At 48.4% G+C, this 23,292-nt stretch overlaps 1 protein-coding gene across 1 annotated transcript in view; it reads left to right on the forward strand.

Annotated features, from left to right (window-relative positions):
• Window positions 1–23,292, forward strand: part of LOC137305076 (complement factor B-like) — a 28,833-nt gene that overhangs the window by 4,314 nt on the left and 1,227 nt on the right. Inside the window, exons 4-17 of the mRNA XM_067973853.1 lie at window positions 3,356–3,529; window positions 4,844–4,942; window positions 6,324–6,457; window positions 9,171–9,309; window positions 10,657–10,803; window positions 12,777–12,866; window positions 14,533–14,667; window positions 16,020–16,126; window positions 17,078–17,186; window positions 18,685–18,844; window positions 19,964–20,043; window positions 21,038–21,141; window positions 21,626–21,761; window positions 22,421–22,470. Of these exons, the coding sequence (XP_067829954.1) occupies window positions 3,356–3,529; window positions 4,844–4,942; window positions 6,324–6,457; window positions 9,171–9,309; window positions 10,657–10,803; window positions 12,777–12,866; window positions 14,533–14,667; window positions 16,020–16,126; window positions 17,078–17,186; window positions 18,685–18,844; window positions 19,964–20,043; window positions 21,038–21,141; window positions 21,626–21,761; window positions 22,421–22,470 (1,664 nt within the window). The remainder of the gene's footprint in view (window positions 1–3,355; window positions 3,530–4,843; window positions 4,943–6,323; window positions 6,458–9,170; window positions 9,310–10,656; window positions 10,804–12,776; window positions 12,867–14,532; window positions 14,668–16,019; window positions 16,127–17,077; window positions 17,187–18,684; window positions 18,845–19,963; window positions 20,044–21,037; window positions 21,142–21,625; window positions 21,762–22,420; window positions 22,471–23,292) is intronic.

Genomic DNA, 23,292 nt, shown 5'->3' on the forward strand with positions numbered 1-23,292 from the left:
AACTCAGATAGAACGCTTTCTGTACGCTGGGCCAGGATTTGCTGTGAAAATAACAGCGAGGTTAACGGCGCAAATCGCACGGCAGCTTCAGGCGAGGGGCAGGTGCGCGGTTAAACGCGGACATCCAGAAGTTGCTGTCCGAGATGAGCCGCTGTTAGCTTCGCAAAGACAGCATCTCGCTGACTGACGCACCAATGAAATGCATTGAACAGCACCAAGTCCCTGTATTTACAAACTAAACTCGCCACAGAAAGTTAAATCAAGTCTAGGTTACCCTTTTGACAACGTGGTAAGTGTTAATTACTGCCAATCAACCTCCCAGGCACTGAAAATTAACTATTACAAGGTGGAAGCTCATTGATTCAAGTATTAATTGTTGTTGGAGTTTTTAAAAATGTAAAATGTAAAGTTTTGAAAAAATTTTTTCCTTTCTGTCTCTTCTTTCTCTCTCTTAATCCAATCTTTCTTTCCCTCTCTATTTGTACCTGATTTGACATTAAATTCACCCGCTCTGATTTACGCTTCCTTCTCAGTTCTTGTGCTGTTAATTTCTCAATCCTTCAATCTGATTGGTTAAGGAGATACCCAGTTGCTTGTCCCTGTTCACTCTGATCCCAGATGCCCGGTTTCGCTTGCTGTGACATTATCAGCTCACACTTTCAGAAACTGGCCTCGCAAAATATTAAAAAACCTAAACATGCAAGGGCGAGTCTGGTGATCAGCAGATACTGTTCGATGCCCCACGACAGCAAAATCCGGCTCATTCAGTTCCAATCAGTGCTGTATACAGAGTTCTTAGTGGGTGCTGTATACTGAGATCTGTACATTATGCATTTGAGCCATGTGCTGTATATTTGAGCCATGTGCTGTATATCTGAGCCATGTGCTGTATATCTGAGCCATGTGCTGTATATTTGAGCTGTGTGCTGTATATTTGGGGTGTGTGCTGTATATTTGAGGTGTGTGCTGTATATTTGAGCGGTGTGCTGTATATTTGAGGTGTGTGCTGTGTATCTGAGGCGTGTGTTGTATATTTGAGGCGTGTGCCGTATATTTGAGGCGTGTGCTGTGTATCTGAGGCGTGTGTTGTATATTTGAGGTGTGTGCTGTATATTTGAGGCGTGTGCTGTATATTTGAGGAGTGTGCTGTATATTTGAGCTGTGTGCTGTATATTTGAGGTGTGTGCTGTATATTTGAGACGTGTGCTGTATATTTGAGACGTGTGCTGTATATTTGAGCTGTGTGCTGTATATTTGAGACGTGTACTGTATATTTGAGCTCTGTGCTGCATATTTGAGACGTGTACTGTATATTTGAGCTGTGTGCTGCATATTTGAGGTGTGTGCTGTATATTTGAGGTGTGTGCTGTATATTTGAGACATGTACTGTATATTTGAGACGTGTACTGTATATTTGAGACATGTACTGTATATTTGAGCTGTGTGCTGTATATTTGAGGCGTGTGCTGTATATTTGAGGTGTGTGCTGTATATTTGAGACATGTACTGTATATTTGAGACGTGTACTGTATATTTGAGACTTGTACTGTATATTTGAGCTGTGTGCTGTATATTTGAGGCGTGCGCTGTATATTTGAGGTGTGTGCTGTATATTTGAGACATGTACTGTATATTTGAGACGTGTACTGTATATTTGAGACGTGTACTGTATATTTGAGCTGTGTGCTGTATATTTGAGGCGTGTGCTGTATATTTGAGGTGTGTGCTGTATATTTGAGACATGTACTGTATATTTGAGATGTGTACTGTATATTTGTAAGGAATCTTACAACACCAGGTTATAGTCCAACAAATTTATTTTAAAATCACAGTGAGCGGTGTGCTGTATATTTGAGCGGAATGCAGTATATTTGAGCGGTATGCTGTATATTTGAGGTGTGTGCTGTATATTTGAGGTGTGTCCTGTATATTTGAGGTGTGTGTTGTATATTTGAGGTGTGTGCTGTATATTTGAGCGGTGTCCTGTATATTTGAGGTGTGTGCTGTATATTTGAGGTGTGTCCTGTATATTTGAGCGGTGTGCTGTATATTTGAGCGGTGTGCTGTATATTTGAGGTGTGTCCTGTATATTTGAGCGGTGTCCTGTATATTTGAGGTGTGTCCTGTATATTTGAGCGGTGTCCTGTATATTTGAGCGGTGTGCTGTATATTTGAGGTGTGTCCTGTATATTTGAGGTGTGTGTTGTATATTTGAGCGGTGTGCTGTATATTTGAGCGGTGTGCTGTATATTTGAGGTGTGTCCTGTATATTTGAGCGGTGTCCTGTATATTTGAGGTGTGTCCTGTATATTTGAGCGGTGTCCTGTATATTTGAGCGGTGTGCTGTATATTTGAGGTGTGTCCTGTATATTTGAGGTGTGTGTTGTATATTTGAGCGGTGTGCTGTATATTTGAGCGGTGTGCTGTATATTTGAGGTGTGTCCTGTATATTTGAGGTGTGTGTTGTATATTTGAGCGGTGTGCTGTATATTTGAGGTGTGTCCTGTATATTTGAGGTGTGTGTTGTATATTTGAGCGGTGTGCTGTATATTTGAGCGGTGTGCTGTATATTTGAGGTGTGTCCTGTATATTTGAGGTGTGTCCTGTATATTTGAGGTGCGTCCTGTATATTTGAGCGGTGTGCTGTATATTTGAGGTGTGTCCTGTATATTTGAGGTGTGTGTTGTATATTTGAGCGATGTGCTGTATATTTGAGCGGTGTGCTGTATATTTGAGGTGTGTCCTGTATATTTGAGGTGTGTGTTGTATATTTGAGGTGTGTGCTGTATATTTGAGTGGTGTCCTGTATATTTGAGCGGTGTCCTGTATATTTGAGGTGTGTGTTGTATATTTGAGGTGTGTGCTGTATATTTGAGCGGTGTCCTGTATATTTGAGGTGTGTGCTGTATATTTGAGCGGTGTGCTGTATATTTGAGGTGTGTGCTGTATATTTGAGCGGTGTCCTGTATATTTGAGGTGTGTGTTGTATATTTGAGGTGTGTGCTGTATATTTGAGCGGTGTCCTGTATATTTGAGGTGTGTGCTGTATATTTGAGCGGTGTTCTGTATATTTGAGGTGTGTGCTGTATATTTGAGCGGTGTCCTGTATATTTGAGGTGTGTGCTGTATATTTGAGCGGTGTGCTGTATATTTGAGGTGTGTGCTGTATATTTGAGGTGTGTCCTGTATATTTGAGGTGTGTGTTGTATATTTGAGCGGTGTGCTGTCTATTTGAGGCATGTCCTGTATATTTGAGCGGTGTGCTGTATATTTGAGCGGTGTGCTGTATATTTGAGCGGTGTGCTGTATATTTGAGGTGTATACTTGATGAAAAACCCCGCCTTTCCTCTTCCAGTGGACACCTGTCCAAATCCTGGTACTCCGGCAGGCAGTGTGAAAACTGGGAATAACCATGCCGTGGATGACAAGGTCAGATATCTGTGCTCTGGCGATCTTGTTCTGATTGGTTCTTCGGAGCGAATCTGCCTGGAGACAGGGGAATGGACTGGATCGGAACCGATTTGCCAGCGTGAGTGAACGAGAAATATTCAAAATCGTGACCAAAATGATGGTCATTCGATTAAAATGATCGCATGAAGTTGATAAAATAGCACCAAATTTCTTGGAGTAAAATTTAAACAATTTCTGCGATCAACGGCTAAACTTTCTGATTGCTGGGCAGGGGGGGGGGTGGGCGGAGGGAGAGTGCATATCAGGCTCAATTTTAACCTAACCCAACCGTCGGGAAACTGACAGGATCAAGAGCCTCGCTGGTTTTACACCCCGCCCCATTTTTACTCTCCGTGGAGAGCGATATCGGACGGCGTGTAAAACCAGCCTTCCACCCAATCCTGTAGCACTCCCGCCCGGAGAGTCAGGCTAAAATTACCCCCGTAGTGTGTCCGTGGTCCCACTGCCCATTTAGCTCTCCTGGGTGGAGTACGATGGGGAGGAGGAGTGTTGCCCAGACTGGCTATTGGTCCCCGGAGCCCACCCAGTGCCTCAAACCAAAAGCGTTTGAAAGTAGAAGAGGAGACTTAAACCAAGACTGAACCTCGTGTGACAACTACAAGGTGGAAAGGACTGCGGGTGATATTGGTGGAGCAAGGCTTAATCTCAGACCCGGGATCTTCCTCTATTTTTAGGGGAAGTGTTAACCCTTTTAAAACAGAACAGAATTAATGTCTGTGTTAAATTAGCAAGCAAAGGAATATTTTGATTACACGGGGCTTAGCAGCTAATATCAATCAATGCCAGGGATTTCTCCGCTTGGAATGAATGTCAGAGACAAAAGTAAAAGAGGAATAATTTTGGGATGACAGCACTGCTACTGCCACCAATAATGACCGTGTCTATTATCTCCCCGTGCCTCAGTGATCAGAGGGTTAAATTATGAGGACAGGTTGCACAGACCAGGCTTGTATTCCCTTGAGTTTCGGAGATTGAGGGGTGATCTGATTGAGGTGTTTGGAATGTTAAAAGGATTTGATAGGGTGGACACAAAATTCCTCTGGTGGGAGAGTCCAGAACAAGGGGGAATAACCTTAAAATTAGAGCCGGGCCGTTCAGGGGTGATGTCAGGAAGCACTTCTTCGCACAAAGGAGAGTGGAAATCTGGAACTCTCTCCCCCGAAAAGGCCGTGGATGCTGGGGAATCAGTTGGAGCTTTCCAGGCTGAGACGGATAGATTTTTATTGGGTGAGGGTATCGAGGGTGAATGGAGTTGAGGTACAGATCAGCCGTGATCACTTTGAATGGCGGAGCAGGTTTGAGGGGCTGAATGGCCACCTCCTGTTCCCATGTTCCTTGTGACCCGATTTTAATTTGACGTCTCTCATTTCAGACAAGCATTCCTTTGATTTGCCAGAAGACGTGGCAGCTCTTTTCTCTGCTTCATTTTCACATTCCTTGAGCAAGTCAGTGGGTGAAAAGAAAAATGACGGTGAGGGACTCTTAATTTCTCTGTCGACGTTTCACCGCAGCTGTTCCATGTTAATTAACGTTTAATTCTTGCCGTGTGAGAGATTTACTGGCCAACGGATGGAATTCCTCTGTCGAACTGTCTTAAAGGCCATGAAATTCCAGGACCGGCCAGGGGAATAGTCGAGTCCGGAGGTAACAAAGGCACGGATGAGGGTTTCAGCAGCGGATGAGTTGAGGCGGGGGGCGGAGACGGGCGATGTCACGGAGGTGGAACTGGTCAAAATGTGTGGACAGCGCAATAATAGGGAGAGCGTTAGAGACAGAAGATGCAGGAAAAGATCTGCAACTGGATTCATACCCACATTATCCATCGGTAGACAAATGAATATAAAAGGATAGAATAAAGGATAGAATAGCATCGAATATAGAATAAAGTATAGGAGAGGAGAGGATGAGGGATATAGGGTAGGATGTAGGATATAGGATATAGGAGAGGATATAGGGTAGGATATGGGATATAGGAGAGGATATAGGGTAGGATATGGGATATAGGAGAGGATATAGGGTAGGATATGGGATATAGGAGAGGATATAGGGTAGGATATGGGATATAGGAGAGGATATAGGGTAGGATATAGGATATAGGAGAGGATATAGGGTAGGATATGGGATATAGGAGAGGATATAGGGTAGGATTTAGGATTTGGGGGAGGATATAGGGTAGGATATGGGATATAGGAGAGGATATAGGGTAGGATTTAGGATTTGGGGGAGGATATAGGGTAGGATATGGGATATAGGAGAGGATATAGGGTAGGATTTAGGATTTGGGGGAGGATATAGGGTAGGATATGGGATATAGGAGAGGATATAGGGTAGGATATAGGATATAGGAGAGGATATAGGGTAGGATTTAGGATTTGGGGGAGGATATAGGGTAGGATATGGGATATAGGAGAGGATATAGGGTAGGATATGGGATATAGGAGAGGATATAGGGTAGGATATGGGATATAGGAGAGGATATAGGGTAGGATATGGGATATAGGAGAGGAGATAGGGTAGGATATGGGATATAGGAGAGGAGATAGGATAGGATATGGGATATAGGAGAGGATATAGGGTAGGATATGGGATATAGGAGAGGATATAGGGTAGGATATAGGATATAGGAGAGGAGATAGGATAGGATATGGGATATAGGATATAGAAGAGGAGTGGAATGGATATAGGGAGACCAATGCTCCCTTTACACCACGAGGTTGCCTTTAATGACCGCCTGTGGTATAAATGGCCCGTCGAGGGGGTTGAGCTCGTATATTATATATTGAGTGGAGCGAATATTGTGCGGGGCCTGAGCCCGGTGATAAAGGTCTCATTACACTTCTTATCTTTCGCAGCTGAACTTGGCCGGAAAATCGTACTGAGCCAAGGCCAGAAGCTTCACATTTACATTCTTCTGGATGTTTCTGGAAGCATTGAGAAAGTGGATTTTCAGAGAGCCCAAAGTGCTGTGACCGAGTTTATTAACATGGTAACCGACCGTCTCTGCACACTATCGGGGCCAAACCCATCTCTGCCTGTAATAGCAATGCACCCAACTCACTTAAACCACTCAGGGGCAACTCCAGGAGTCCCTGCCTATTAAGGAAGGGAGACTTGCATTTATATATCACCTTTCACAACCTCAGGACGGCCCAAAGCGCTTTACAGCCAATTAAATCTTTTTCCGAAGTGTAGTCACTGTTGTAATGTAGGAAACGCGGCAGTCAATTTACGCACAGCAAGATCCCACAGACAGCAATGTGATAATGACCAGACCATCTGTTTTTTAAGTGACATTGGTTGAGGGATATTGGCCCCAGGACACCGGGGAGAACTCCCCTGCTCGTCTTTGAACAGAGCCGTGGGATCTTTTACGTCCACCTGAGAGGGCAGGGGGTGCCTCGGTCTAACTTCTCATCTGAAAGACGGCACCTCTGACAGTGCAGCACTCCCCCAGTACTGCACTGGGAGTGTCGGCCTGGATTTTGAGCACAACATCTTCTGACTCAGAGGTGAGAAAGACACCCACTGAGCCAGAGCTGACACAGTGAGGACTCAAACCCAGTCCTGTCAGTTGTCCAGTGAACACCTGGTGACGCTCCTCCCTGGGGGCAGGGGGAGCAGTAAATGTAGCCCCTTTGGGGTTGAGATAACTCCAAGATGGTGCCTTGGCAATGGGTACCAAGCCAATCGACACCCGAACCAGCTGTACTGTTTATGGCTGACCACCAAGACTGACTCGTTGATGGGACCAAGTACCAAAGGCTGGGATTCTCCTCACTCAATGTCCAGATAACACTGGAAACTGATGCCCCAGCTGGGGGTCCTAACTGGGGGTGCACCAGCACCATCTGCTGGTGCACCCCCATAGAGTCTTATGTAAACAGGTCGAACGTCAAGGCAAGCGGTTCCAAGACTTGGCTGTTGCCAAATTTTACCCAAGTCCCCCCCAGGTTTAGGTGAGTGGGGTGTGTCCTTATAGGGAGGGGGAAGGGACTGTATGTACGTCCATATCAGGCAAAATGAAACTACTTACATCGATTCAGAGTCTTAAGCATGGCGGTGGGTTTCCACGCCTATCGGGCACCTGACTGACCAAAAGAAACCCCCTCTCCCTCCCCCTTCTTAGTCCTTCTTCCTGATTTACCACAAATCCCCCCACAAGCCACGGTCTCATGATAAATTGGAACGTGGTTATAGAACGAGTCACAAATCACTACAAGCATCAAAATCCCTTTGATTGAAAAGCAAGGCAAGGAAGCTGGTCCTGAGAGGATTCTCATTGGACGTTCAAGTGACCAACGGCCAAATAACAATCTGCATTTATACTGCGCCCATTGGCCTAACACCAAATACAGAGTAAATTATTGAGGTCGATGCTAAAGAACAAGCTAGACCAGTACCTGGTATAACAGACCAACCAGCTAATAGATTTAGAACACAAACAAACGGAGGATTACATTTTATTTAGCCTCAGGACACCCCAAAGCATTTCACAGCCAGTGAAGTACTTTTTGAAGTGTAGTCACTGTTGTAATGTAGGAAACGCGGCAGCCAATTTGCGCACAGCAAGATCCCACAAACAGCAATGTGATAATGACCAGATAATCTGTTTTAGTGATGTTGGTTCAGGGATAAATATTGGCCCCAGGACACCGGGGAGAACTCCTCTGCTCTTCTTCAAATAGTTCCATGGGATCTTTTGTGTCCACCCAAGAGGGCAGATGGAGCCTCGGTTTAATGTCTCACCCAACAGACGGCATCTCCGACAGTGCAGCACTCCCTCAGTACTGGCACTGGGAGCGTCAGCCTAGATTATGGGCTCCAGTCTCTGGAGTGGGGCTTGTACCCAGTTGGGCTGCCGTATTTGACGACAGAACAGCTGTCGCTACACTGTGAGATGCTCTGGAACATCCCGAGGCTGATACACCTGGGGATTCGGGGAGAGAGTAGCGAGATCTGGGAGGGGAGAGGTCCATGGACTGAGGAAGGTAGCGGGTGGGAGGGGCGGGCGCGGGGGGCAGGGTTGAGGGGCTGAATGGCCATTTTCTCACTTCGGGGTTTCTCGTGCTCTTGGCACAGTGTTGTGGTCATAGAATCATAGAATCATAGAATCATAGAAGTTTACAACATGGAAACAGGCCCTTCGGCCCAACATGTCCATGTCGCCCAGTTTATACCACTAAGCTAGTCCCAATTGCCTGCACTTGGCCCATATCCCTCTATACCCATCTTACCCATGTAACTGTCCAAATGCTTTTTAAAAGACAAAATTGTACCCGCCTCTACTACTGCCTCTGGCAGCTCGTTCCAGACACTCACCACCCTTTGAGTGAAAAAATTGCCCCTCTGGACCCTTATGTATCTCTCCCCTCTCACCTTAAATCTATGCCCCCTCGTTATAGACTCCCCTACCTTTGGGAAAAGATTTTGACTATCGACCTCATCTATGCCCCTCATTATATTATAGACTTCTATAAGATCACCCCTTAACCTCCTACTCTCCAGGGAAAAAAGTCCCAGTCTATCTAACCTCTCCCTATAAGTCAAACCATCAAGTCCCGGTAGCATCCTAGTAAATCTTTTCTGCACTCTTTCTAGTTTAATAATATCTCGGAGGGTTCTCGAAGGGTTGACGTTTTGCAGCCGGTTGGACATTGGGCAATCCGTTTCTTCTGCTTGTGTCTTTTCTTCCGCCTCAGATCAGCCGCTTTGAAGTTGGAGTTAAGTACGGAGTGATCACGTTTGGCTCTCGGTCAAGAACAATCATCAATATAGCTGACGAATGGTCGGGCTTTGCGGATAATGTTGCCGACATACTGTCTGAACTGAAATATTCAGGTAAGAGAATATTTTCCGTCATTTATCACAGGATGTTAAATATTCAGGCGAAAGACATTTGCTGTGTGTGTTTTTTTTTATTTCAATTTTTTGTCCCCCCCCCCAGTCCTCTGCAACCCCCCCTCCCCCTCCCCCCTCCCCCGCCCCCCCCAGCCCTCTGCCAAGACTTCTCTCCTCTCCTGAGGTCACTGGCAGTTGTTCAGTACATTCGCATTGGTCCAGCCATCTCTCTAGACATTTCCCAAGGAAGCCATTCTTCAGCAGGCAGTCTTGTCCTACAGGAGGAGACCACTCATCGCCTCGAGCCTTTTACATCATCGAGTCTACAGCACAGAAACAGGCCATTCGGCCCAACTGGTCCATGCTGGCCTTCATGCTCCACACGAGCCTCCTCCCACCCCCCCATCATCTCACCCTATCAGCATATCCTTCTATTCCTTTCTCCCTTATGTGTTTATCCAGCTTCCACTTAAATGTATCTACACTATTCGCCTCAACTACTCCTTGTGGGAGCGAGTTCCACATTCTCACCACTCTCTGGGTAAAGAAGTTTCTCCTGAATTCCCTATTAGATTTATTAGTGACTATCTTATATTTATGACCCCTAGTTCTGGTCTCCCCCACAAGTGGAAACATCTTCTCTACGTTTACCCTATCAAACCCTTTCATAATTTTAAAGACCTCTATCAGGTCACCCCTCAGCCTTCTCTTTTCTAGGGAAAAATCTTTCCTGATAATTATAACCTCACAGTTCTGAACATAATGTAAGAAATAGGAGCAGGAGTAGGCCATTCGGCCCCTCGAGCCTGCTCCGTCATTCAATCAGATCATGGCTGATCTTCGACCTCAACTCCACTTTCCCGCCCAATCCCCAATTCTGGTATCATCCTTGTAAATCTTTTTTGCACATTCTCCAGTGCCTCCATATCCTTTCTATAATATGGAGCCCAGAACTGTTCACAGAGCTCCAAGTGTGGTCTAACCAAGGGTTTATACAAGTTTAACATAACTTCTCTGCTTTTCAATTCTATCCCTCTAGAAATTAATCCCAGTGCTTGGTTTGCTTTTTTTAAAAATGGCCTTGTTAACCTGCAACTTTGTGTATCTGTACCCCCAGATCCCTCTGCTCCTCTATCCCATTTAGACTCTTATTATCCAAGGAGTATGTGGTCCCCTTATTATTCCTACCAAAATGTACCACCTCACACTTATCTATATTGAAATTCATTTCCCAATTTAAGTTTAAAATAATGAGTCTTTGTTGAATCTGTCATTTCATTTCTAGGCTTTTAATGGGACTGTAGGGTGGACCCATTGTCTGACTGACCCTTTCAATATATTCCTTAGATTACAAAAATGACGGCAATACAGGAACTAACATGACCGGAGCTTTGAAAACTATTTACGAGATGATGAGTTTCCAGAAGGCATCAATGAAGGACAAACAGTCGGACTGGAATGAGGTGCGACATGTAATCATGATCTTTACCGACGGTAAGTGACATTGACCTTCTCCCTCCGACCTCCTGCGATCTCAGGTGACCTCCCACATCTCCTCCATTTGCTGAAACTGCCTCCCCCAACACCTCCTCTCTTTTCTGCCTCAACAACTCCTAACTGTCCATGAAACACTCTCCATTAAAAGACTTGAATCCTGCCCCTCAAGCTGGGAGAACTTCTAGAACCTTCCCTCTACTCTTGATACAAGAAGCTTTGCCTTTCGAAAGCCGACCTTCCATCCTGGAGCCTCCAACCACTCTCTCCAACGCTACCTTTCTTGACTCTTATTCCTCTCTGTTTCAAACGACTTGCACCTCTGAATGTTCCTCTCTTGTCCCTCCTAATCTCCAATAGACCGTCCCACGCAATCTTCCTCCTCCTCTCCACATCCTCACTTATTGGATCAAGACATCATCGCACCGTCTCCTAGCCCTTCCTCCAACTCCTTCTTTCCCAACACCTCACTTTCTTGGCCCTTCCCTTCAAGGTGCTGGCTGTGGCTCAGAGGGTAACAGTCTCGCCTCTGAGACAGAAGGTTGTGGGCTCAAGCCTCACTCCAGATACTTCAGCCCATAATCTAGGCTGACACTCCCGGTGCAGTACTGAGGGAGCGCTGCACTGTCGGAGGGTCAGTACTGAGGGAGCGCCGCACTGTCGGAGGGTCAGTACTGAGGGAGCGCTGCACTGTCGGAGGGTCAGTACTGAGGGAGCGCTGCATTGTCGGAGGGTCAGTACTGAGGGAGCGCTGCACTGTCGGAGGGTCAGTACTGAGGGAGCGCTGCACTGTCGGAGGGTCAGTACTGAGGGAGCGCTGCACTGTCGGAGGGTCAGTACTGAGGGAGCGCCGCACTGTCGGAGGGTCAGTACTGAGGGAGCGCTGCACTTTTGGAGGGGCAGTACTGAGGGAGCGCCGCACTGTCGGAGGGTCAGTACTGAGGGAGCGCCGCACTGTCGGAGGGTCAGTACTGAGGGAGCGCCGCACTGTCGGAGGGTCAGTACTGAGGGAGCGCCGCACTGTCGGAGGGTCAGTACTGAGGGAGCGCCGCACTGTCGGAGGGTCAGCACTGAGGGAGCGCCGCACTGTCGGAGGGTCAGCACTGAGGGAGCGCCGCACTGTCGGAGGGTCAGCACTGAGGGAGCGCCGCACTGTCGGAGGGTCAGCACTGAGGGAGTGCCGCACTGTCGGAGGGTCAGTACTGAGGGAGTGCCGCACTGTCGGAGGTGCCGTCTCTCGGATGAGATGTTAAACCGAGGCCCCGTCTGCCCTCTGCCGACGTTCTGTCAAACTCGGATGCTGCTACAAGTGTTGGACTCGGGGAATGTACAAGTGGATCAGGATAGAAAGTAAAATAAAAACAGGAAATGCTGGAAACGCTCAGCAGGTCAGGCAGCGTCTGCGGAGAGAGAAACAGAGTGAACGTTTCAGGTCGATGACCTTTCGTCGGAACTGGAGGTTAACAGATTTTTGAGCAAATGAAGAGCTGGGGCTGAGAAATAACAAAGAGAAGAAGGTCTGTGATAGGGCGGAGGGCAGGAGTGATTAAATGACGAAAGGGATGATGGTGCGAGGCAAGAGGGGGATGGAAATGGGAAATTAAGAAAGTAACGATGGGTCCAGAGGAGGTGTAAATGGTTCCAGCAGAATAGCATGGGGGAGGTGGGGGGGAGGGGAAGCCTGGGCAATCTGGCAAAGGGAGAGGGTTGTTGTGGCCTGGGAATGTGGCGGAGAAAGGCAGGTGGACCCCAGGGCGGTGCTCGGGGATCCCCAGCACCGCCCACGCCCACACCCCTCCCCTTCCCTCCCCACCCAGTGGCGCTGGCGCTGCCATCCTCCATTACTAGTGCCCGCTCTCCGAGAGAGGCTGGGAGCGGAGGTTAAGATCAGGATAGAAAGCAGTCTGCCACTCTTTTATTTATTTATTTATTTTTAAAACGAGCAGCGTTTCGGCCTTTGCTCTATTTTGCAGGGAGAACAAACATGGGCGGAAACCCAAAACCGATGATTGATCGTATTCGGCTGTTCTTGAATATCGGGGATTCACGGGAAGATTTTCTCGGTAAAAGGCACTTTGACCAGTTGCAAATCTTGCAGCGAGCCCGGGAATGGCGGGGGGAGGGTGGGGGCGGGGGGCGTCGTCCTGAACTCCGTCCGTCCCTGATTTGAACGGAGACGTTAATCTATTTAAAGTAACCGGGGTTAACGCCAGCGGTAAAAGAGCGGACAGAGGAATGTGGGACCGAGACTCATTACAACTCCAACTCTGCCTCTCAATTCTGGGTCCACATCCAGCGGGTAACCCGTGTCTGGTGGGCGTTGGTGGGTGTGGGTGGGCATGGGTGGGCGTGGGTGGGACCTCCCCCCCTCGGGTGGGACCCCCCCCCCTCATCGTATGGGTTGTGGGAGCCCATAAAATCCTCCCGACGGATAAGACTAGCCCCCCTATTGCCTGGGATGAAGATGGAAGGAGCATTCACATCACAGTCGGTCAGGCTGTTAATCAGTCCGCGAATCCTTCCATTACTTCACACTGTTTTCCAATGGGATGAGCGGGAAGATATGACAACAACTTCCTACTGGGAATATTTTCCATTCGATGCAAACCTAGTGGAGCGATATCCCAAGTTGGTGACGGCAGCTTTTGTTGCACAAGGATTTGCTCACTCGCCTCCCAATGTTCATTACTTCTTACACCCGCCCCCATAACGCTGTCCATGGACTTCAACGGAGACCAAAATTGGGCGGGTTGTAAAACCAGCGTTTCCCGACGAGCGGGTTAGGTTAAAATTGCCCCCGAAATGTTCACACCCCCAGTGACCAGTCAGCGGGAAGTCCGCAGTTGCGTCAAAGGGCAAAAGGTTTGTCTTTTTTGCCTGTGGAAAGGAGGCATCAATTTTGGGCGGTTCCGTTCCCAGCAGCCTCATCTGTCGTTTGTTTGCCCCCCCCCGCCCCGCCCCGTGAACCATTTACACAACATGTGAGAGCTGCAGTCATAGGAACATCGGAATCGCTGGATAAAAATAGACCAAGGTCCATCTGGTTCACCTTCTACCATCCTGGTAGTCGTCATGATACAACGATAATGGAATTGTTGACTAATCACAGCAATCAATCTCTATCAATGAGTCTACAACAGACCCAGACATGAGGCGAGGAAAACCCCCAGTGGTTTGGGAACCGTAGGCCCGAAGTCACCACATCCAGTAGGCTCAGGTCCCCACTGTACAGTGTGGCACTTCTGAGAGGATTAGCTTGGCTCAGTGGCTTGGACCCACATCTCTGAGTCAGAGGGTCGTGGATCCAAGCCATGCTCCAGAGACCTGAGCACGTAATCTGTGCCGACACATCAGTGCGGTTACTGAGGGAGTGCTGCTCTGTCGGAGGTGCTGTTCCTCACCTGGTCTGATGATTCAGATGGACACAGAAGGTCCCATGAAACTCTTTGAAGAAAACTGGGAGTTGACCCAGTGTCCTGGCCAACATTCCTGCTTCAACCAAAAACAAATTGGGGGCAATTTTAACCTAACCCGCCGTCGGGAAATGAGTCAGACGCCCGGTTTTACTCCCCCCCGCCCGTTTTACTTTCCATTGCAGTCAATGAGCGAGGTTTGTGCACAAAGACCTCTGTGCATTAGGCATCCTTCTCACTTGTAATAGGAGGTCCCTTCTTGTTGCCTGTTTCACCCCCCCCCCCCCTACTCAGGAAGTGCCCTGTTCTCTTGTAGATGTCTATGCGTTTGGACTTGGCGATGACATTGACAAAGCGGAGATCAACTCAATTGTGTCCAAAAAGACTAACGAGATTCACGCGTACTTCTTGGAGAAAGGGGATCTGACGAAAGTATTCAACTCAATGCTGGGTAAGAAAAGTTTGGCGCCACTCCATTTTGACTAGACCGTCAGCAAGAATTTAACAATTAGGAAGCAACAATTTGTCAAGTCCAGCTGTATGTCCAAGGGGAAGCAATAAACAAGATCCCAGAAACGCTGTGCCTTCAGTCACCTGGGCCCTCCCTGAGCTCTGGAATTCCCTTCCCGAAGCCCTCCACCTCTCCATCTCCCTCTCCTCCTTTAAGTCCCTCCTTAAAGCCCACCTCTTCAACCGAGCTGTCGGTCATCCCTCACAGCGTCTCCGTCTTCGGCTCGGCCTCCATTTTTGTTTGATTACGTCTCGGCGCAGCACGTTGAGGCATTTTTCTACCTACAAGGCGCTATCTAAAGGCAAGTAGCTGATGTTGTTGAAATGACTGCTGCTGATATTAGGAGACGTTGGCTCTACACACTGGTGAGGGAGTGCTCTGTCCACTGAATATAAACGGCCAATGGCTGCATTCAAACAGCAGAGGAATGCCACATGACTGTGTTAAGTATCTTATCTGCTAAAATCGTCAAGTCCTTTCTAGGTTATAGCCCTCTGAGTAAAATTGTGATAGAACCACAGAAGTTTACACTAGAGTCCATTCAGCACCTTCTCTCTGTGCTGGCTCTTTGCTACAGCAATCCCAAACTGCCCCGCTCTCTCCCTATAATCCCTTATCAATCCCAGACTAATCCCACTGCCCCGCTCTCTCCCTATAACCCCATATCAATCCCAAACTAATCCCACTGCCCCGCTCTCCCCCGATAGCCCTGTATCAATCCCAAACTAATCCCACTGCCCCGCTCTCCCCCGATAGCCCTGTATCAATCCCAAACTAATCCCACTGCCCCGCTCTCCCCCGATAGCCCTGAATCAATCCCAAACTAATCCCACTGCCCCGCTCTCCCCCGATAGCCCTGAATCAATCCCAAACTAATCCCACTGCCCCGCTCTCCCCCGATAGCCCTGTATCAATCCCAAACTAATCCCACTGCCCCGCTCTCCCCCGATAGCCCTGTATCAATCCCAAACTAATCCCACTGCCCCGCTCTCCCCCGATAGCCCTGAATCAATCCCAAACTAATCCCACTGCCCCACTCTCTCCCCATAGTCCTGTATCAATCCCAAACTGGGCAACTGATGTGGTAGATGCTCCCAAACCTCTGCCAATGGCAGTCTTGTGTGAGCTGGTGGAAGGTGCAGAGTTTTTTGTGACTTGGCCTCCAGTCAGGGCTCTACCTGGAGGCAGAGGCCAGAACAGGAACTCACCATCCAGGAATGGCAGACACGACCGACCCCACTTGCTCTGAGATACAACGCTGAAGATTTAATGAAATGCATTTTATTTTCCAGATCTTTCCTCGGTTGGAAACCTCTGCGGTTTTGCCAATAAAAGTTTAATTGCAACTGATCAGAGTTCCTACCCCTGGTTTGCAGAAGTCGTCAATAATGAAAACCCTGTGAGTTTTACCACTTTATGCAATGTATCCAGAACTTTCTTGATGTACAGCCTGAGGCCTACTTATCACTCATTTATCCCCTTACTCTATGCATTTGTGGGCCTGAATCTGTTGGACAGGGAAAGAGAGAGAGACACACACACAAGACAGACAGAAAGAGAGAGATTTAGAGACAGGAAGAGAGAAAGAAACAGAGAGAGACAGAGACAGGAAGAAAGAAAGAGACAGAGAGAGACAGAGAAAGAGAGAGAGGGAGACAGAGACAGGAAGAGAGGACGAGAGAAAGAGAGACAGAGACAGGAAGAGAGAAAGAGACAGGGAGAGATATATAAAGAGTCAGAGAGAGAGAGAAAGAGACAGAGAGAAAATGTGTAATTGAGTGAGCATTACAGACCTGGTTTTGCAGAGGACTCTGGAGACCAGAGGTGTCCCAATTAAGGGCCACAGGGAATAAGGGCCCCAATATCCAACCCACAAAGTAATCGGGGCAGAAATTCGTCTTGGCAGTAGCACAAAGCGGGCGATACAATATGTCAGACCATCAGTTCAGTCGAATATCGGGTGGGGCGTATAACAGGCCCAAGACAAATTTACAGAGGTTACAGAGTTCGGGAGGGGCGGGGCCATGACAGGATTTAAAGACAAGGATGAGAATTTTAAATTTGAAGTGCTGGCAGACCGGGAGCTAACGTAGGTCAGCGAGCGCGGGGAGCAATGGGCGAGTGGGACTTGGTGCGGGACAGGATACGGGGCGGCAGTGTTCTGGATGAGCTGAAGTTTATGGAGGGGGGAGGACAGCCATCGGAGAGAGAGAGAGAGACAGAGAGGAGACAGTCATTGGTCTGGGCTGGGCTTGAACCCAGGACCCAGAGGTGAAGGTCGTCAACAGGATGAGGAAAAGCATTTGTAAGAGACTTTCAGTCGGGTTTTAATGATCCATCTCTTCCACAGTCATTCCGATGTTCTGGGTCCATTGTCGCAGATAAGTGGGTTCTGACCGCAGCTCATTGCTTTGAGAACCTCGGCGAGGGGAATGTTAACACCCTGACCATCCTCGTTGGTAAGGAACAAATTCTCCATTGGTTTTCCTTGTTTCCTTTCGATGTTTCACGGCTGAATTCCGTGGGGTTGGATTTCTGCCTTCACGGCCTGGGTGGCAATGTGACCCAGAGAATCGTCCACCCCTCACTGAACCAGCCCGGATTTCATCCCATTGAAATCAATGCAGCGACAATCAGGCGATCTGCTCAATGTTTCATCCCCAACCGTTCATCTCTAACTCCCCATCCCATTGTTATTGGGATATCCTGGGATAATCTTGGCGATTGTCATTTCACACACAAACAGAGAAACACGTCAAAGATTACATAGAATTACATCGAGTCTACAGCACAGAAACAGGCCATTCGGCCCAACTGGTCTATGCCGGTGTTTATGCTCCACACGAGCCTCCTCTCACCTTACCTCATCTCACCCTATCAGCATATCCTTCTATTCCTTTCTCCCTCATGTGTTTATCCAGCTTCCCCTTAAATACATCTATGTTATTCGCCTCAACTACTCCTTGTGGGAGCGAGCTCCACATTCTCACCACTCTCTGGGTAAAGAAGTTTCTCCTGAATTCCCTATTGGATTTATTAGTGACTATCTTATATTTATGGCCCTTAGTTCTGGTCTCCCCCACAAGTGGAAACATGTTCTCTACATCTACCTTATTGAACTCTTTCATAATTTTAAAGACCTCTATCAGGTCACCCCTCAGCCTTCTCTTTTCTAGAGAAAAGAGCCCCAGCCTGTTCAGTCTTTCACTGATCACTGGTCCTCGGCCCTCCCCGTACTCTAGCTCCTCAGGACGTCCCAAAGCGCTCTGCAGCCAATGAACTACTTTTGAAGTGCAGTCACTGTTGTAACGTCGGGAAACGCGGCAACCAATTTGCGCACAGCAAGATCCCACAAACAGCAAAGAGACAAATGATCAGATCACCTGTTTTTTTTTTAGTGTTGTCGGTTTAGGGATAAACATTGGCTCCCGGACACCGGGGGGCTGGGGGGGGGGGGTGCAGAACTCGCCAGCTCTTCTTCGAAATAGTGGCCTGTGGGATCTTTTACGTTCACCCGAGAGGGGGCCTGGGTTTAACGTCTCATCCGAAAGAAAGGGGCACAGGATAAGAAACGGCCGGTGGGCGGAACCGTCCTCGGCGTTTGTGGGACTTGCGCCCGACCATTGCGGCAGCACAGACCTCGAGTCCTTTATTTCCGAGGGCTTCACCACCCCGCCTCCTCTATCATAGACAGAGGCTGACACATCCAGCAGCTCAATATGGGGGCGAGTCTGGCCGGTTGGAGCAAAAATCCCACTTCAGCGATCGTGACTTTCCGCCCATTCGATTTTAAAATCGCGGCTCGGGCCTTGCGCCCTATTTGCGAGGCGGGTTTTCCGGGGAATCGCGGCGGGAAACCCCCGGAGCAGGATTTTTTGATCCTGTCCCATCACCCTCCTCACGGGTCAAACGAATCTTGTGGTCGGAACGAACTTCATTTACGCTCGTGTGTTGCAGGGCGTTCCGGTAAGAAGACGAGCGTGAAGGTAGAACGTGTAATAAAACACCAAAGGTACAACTTAACCAGGGAGGCCGAGAAGAACATCCAGGAGTTTTACGACTACGACATTGCCTTGGTTAAGTTAGAGACAAAGCTGAACTTTACAACATACATCAGGTAAAAGAAGGAAGGAATCCTCTCTCTGATCTGAAGGGATTCATTTCCGAGGGTCGGCCTCTCTCTCTCTCTGTCTGTCTGTCTGGAGTCTCGATGAGGGTAGGCGTGAGGGTTGGAGGTGGGGCTGTGACTTATGCTCCCGTCTCGATGGGCTCCACACAGGGATCATCACACAATTACACCGACAGTCTCGTCCAGCCGGGCTCCGTACAGGGAGCATCTCATAATTATACTGACAGTCTTGTCTAGCCGGGCTCTGTACAGGGAGCGTCCCATTATTACACTGACAGTCTCGTCTAGATGGGGTCTGCACAGGGAGCGTCCCATAATTACACTGACTGTCTCGTCTAGATGGGGTCTGCACAGGGAGCGTCGCACAATTTGACCGACAGTCTCGATATGACGGGTTCTGCGTAGGGAGCCTTCCGCAATTACACTGACAGTCTCGTCTATGACAGAATCTGCACAGGGAGCATCCTAGAATTACATTGAGTCTCGTCTAGACGGGCTGAGCACAGGGAGCGTCCCACAAATACACTAACAGTCTTGCTCGATGGGCTGAGCACAGGGAGCGTCCCATATTTGCAACATCCAGGAGTTTTACGACTACGACATTGCCTTGGTTAAGTTAGAGACAAAGCTGAACTTTACAACATACATCAGGTAAAAGAAGGAAGGAATCCTCTCTCTGATCTGAAGGGATTCATTTCTGAGGGTCGGCCTCTCTCTCTCTGTCTGTCTGGAGTCTCGATGAGGGTAGGCGTGAGGGTTGGAGTTGGGGCTGTGACTTATGCTCCCGTCTAGACGGGCTCCACACAGGGATCATCACACAATTACACCGACAGTCTCGTCTAGCCGGTGCTCCCGGCCAGACGAGCTATGACGGGCTCCGTACAGGGACCGTACCACAGTTACACTGCCTATTCTACCTGGTACACCGATACTAACATGGGCTGTGATCAGATTTCTATATTAAGGCCGGTTGAACGATGTTTTTATAATTAGGGTTCGATTGGTTTTGTAAACGAGGCACTTCTTTCCGTAAACTCCTTCCCTTCGGCCCTGCCTTGAGGTGTAACTGAGTAACTGAGTAACACTTTCCCCATTTTCTCCCCTTAGACCAATCTGCCTGCCTTGCACGTTCGAAACCAGCGTCGCTTTGCGAAAACCTCAGGCGGGAACAACCTGTACTGATCACGGTAATCCTTAGTCGCTTTGTACTTTGGCTCATCCAATGCCCTCATCTACAGAGGTAGGGCGTTGGTCTGGACCATCCGAGGCCTTGGTAAACCAGGATTAGGAGGAATGGGTGCAGTGAGTTAGACACGGTGCTTTAACTCTGTGTAATGATTTATACAGCTCCTTTAACGTAGTAAAACATCCCAAGGCGCTTCACAGGAGCGATTATCCAACAAAATTTGATGCTGAGCCACTTAAGGAGATATTAGGACAGGCCGTCAAAGTGGTAGCTTTTAAGGAGCGTCTTAAAGGAAGAGAGAGAGGCGGAGAGGTTTAGGGAGCGAATTGCAGATCTCAGGGTCTCGGCAGCTGAAGGCACGGCCGCCAATGGTGGAGCGATTAAAATCGGGGCTGCGCAAGAGGCCAGAATTGGAGGAGCGCAGAGAGCTCGGAGGGTTGTAGGGCTGGAAGAGGTCACAGATAGGGAGGGGCGAGGCCACGGAGGGATTTGAAAACAAGGATGAGAATTTTAATATCGAGGCGTTGCAGGGCTGGGAGCCAATGTAAGTTCAGCGAGCACAGGGGGTGATGGGAGAACGGGACTTGGTGCGAGTTGGGATATGGGCAGCAGAGTTTTGGAAGAGCTCAAGTTCACAGAGCGTGGAAGGTCTAATCTGTTGGTTCTGAGGGTCCTAAGGGAAGAGAGTCTGGACAGTCTCCACATAGTTCCAATTGGACACGGGCCAACAGCACAAAGCCGCCCCCTACTTTGGCACTAAAACTGGTACTGACACTCAACAGGGCACGACGATGTCTAGTGGGATTGGAAGAACTCTCACTGATGCAGGGAGGTGCTGTTCTGAAGTGGGGCTGAGGCACGTTGTTGGGATAATTATTTTGTGTCTAACCCGTGAGTGCTGGCTTAGGTCGATGTTCTTGAGCAATCTCCTACCTTGCATTGCAAAACAAAAATCGCCAAATGAAAGTTTCATAAAATACCCATCTTTGTTGCAGAGAAAGAACTTCTGCCATCTCTGGGAACTGTTGAAGCAAAGTTTATTCAGACAAAGAACAGAAAGCAGGACTTGAAAACCGTGCAGATAAAGACTGGTGAATCGGTGAGTGAACCTACATAACAGTCGCTGCGGGTCAGTCACTTCCTACATAATAACAGGATTTTGACCCAGCGATGATGAATAAACGGCTGACATATGCCCAAGTCGGGATGGTGTGTGACTTGGAGGGGAACCTGGAGGTGGTGTTGTTCCCATGCACCTGCTGCCCTTGTCCTTCTAGGTGGTAGAGGTCGCGGGTTTGGGAGGTCCTGCCGAAGAAGCCTTGGCGAGTTGCTGCAGTGCATCCTGTGGGTCGTACGCACTGCAGCCACGGTGCGCCGGTGTTGGAGGGAGTGGGTGTTTAAAGTGATGGGTGGGCTGCCGATCAAGCAGACTGCATCGAGCTTCTTGAGTGTGGTTGGAGCTGCCCCCCCCTCCAGTCCAGGCTTCTGATTTAGAGGCGAGAGGGTTACCAACAAGGCCAAACCCAAAATTCGGCAAAAAAAAATAAGTGGCTGCAGTTCTAATTCTTTGACGTATTTTTCAGGAAAGAGCTTTGTGTGAAAAGGACGCACTCAAGGCTTCCATATACGTCAACGTGACCAAGGTCAAAGCAGTGGTCACTGACCGCTTTCTGTGCACAGGAGGAAGCAGAAAGAGAGAGGAGGCCATTGCCTGCAAGGGTAAGTGTCCTGGTCCTGCCCAGGTTTCTCCTCTCCTAAAGCCAGGAATTCTTTGCTGAGCTCTAGTTGCATGGCAGCCAGATACCTTTCCCAGTGGCTATTTTACAGTGGGGACGGTGGGCGTCAGAGTAATGCCCGGTCCTGCCCCCACACCCCAGAGAGGAACGTTCGCTGGGCCGTCACCGTGAGCAGGAACCCCTGGTGGTTTTAAAACATTTCTTCTCCCTCCCTCCCTCGTCCCCTTGCCTAGGGCCATTGAGGAACACGTACTCAGCACCAAACGGGGATCAAACCCCCAACAGAGCACTTCAGCAGAGCACCCCCTTTATGGTGACATTTTATTCCATTTCCACCACCAGCCGACCAGTGCTGCCTTTGAGTGAGATTTCTGGGTGGTTTTGTGCCCGCTCGGAAATGGGTTGAGGCTGCCTAACTCATTTCACCCAAGACAGCCGAGGAGTAGTTTTGTGAAGTGAGGCTCCCAGTAGGGAGCATCGCTAGACGGGAGCACGGATCGCAGAATCGGCCCAGTAGTGTTAAAGCTGTATCTCCACCCCTCGCTGCCACTGGGAGTGGAACCTCACAGAGATACCCATGTAACCAGATAGGGGGCTATTTGAAGGTTACTGACTCTTGCATTCCATTTTTTATTTTAAAAGGAGACTCGGGAGGACCCTTATACGTTCAAAAGCTGTATCGATATATTCAGGTCTGTATGCAATGAAACCCCTGAGAAACAATAGGGACGCTCAGTCAGACCATGCTCAATACCGGGGGTGCAGTCTCACACTTGAGAGTCAAAGGGTTTGACTCTTAATTGTTACTAGAGTGTTACCAGGGATGAGGGACTTCAGTTATGTGGCAAAATTAGAGAAGGTTAAAGGGAGATTTAATAGAGGCGTTCAAAATTATGAAGGGTTCTGCGAGGGTAAACAGGGAGAAACTGTTTCCAGTGGCAGGAGGGTCGGTAACCAGAGGACACAGATTTAAAATAATTGGCAAAAGATCCGGGGGGGGGGGGGGGGGGGTGTGGAACAGGAGGATAATTTTTTTTTTTTTTAAACACAGTGAGTTGTGATGATCTGGAATGCGCTACCTGAAAGGGCGGTGGAAGCAGATTCAATAGTAACTTTCAAAAGGGAATTGGATAAATACTAGAAAAGGAGACATTTGCAGGGCTAAGGGGAAAGAGCCGGGGAGTGGGACTAATTGGATAGCTTTTTCAAAGAGCCGGCACAAGCACGATGGGCCGAATGGCCTCCTTTTATGCTGTATCATTCTACCGTCTCCTTTATGATAGCACCAAGATTAAGAATGAATGACTATCTATTTACATAGCACCTCAATGCTCAGGACAGCCCAAATCTCTTAACATACAATGAATTACTTTGAAGTGCAGTCACGGTGGCTAAGTTCATGAACTTGGCAGCCATTTTACACAAAGTCCCACAAACAGCAATGAGTTGAACGACCAGTTAATCTGTTTTGGTGATGCTGGTTGAGGGAAGAATGTTGGCCAGGACATCAGGGA

This window comes from Heptranchias perlo, chromosome 39, assembly GCF_035084215.1.
Source record: "Heptranchias perlo isolate sHepPer1 chromosome 39, sHepPer1.hap1, whole genome shotgun sequence".
Classification (NCBI taxonomy): domain Eukaryota; kingdom Metazoa; phylum Chordata; class Chondrichthyes; order Hexanchiformes; family Hexanchidae; genus Heptranchias; species Heptranchias perlo.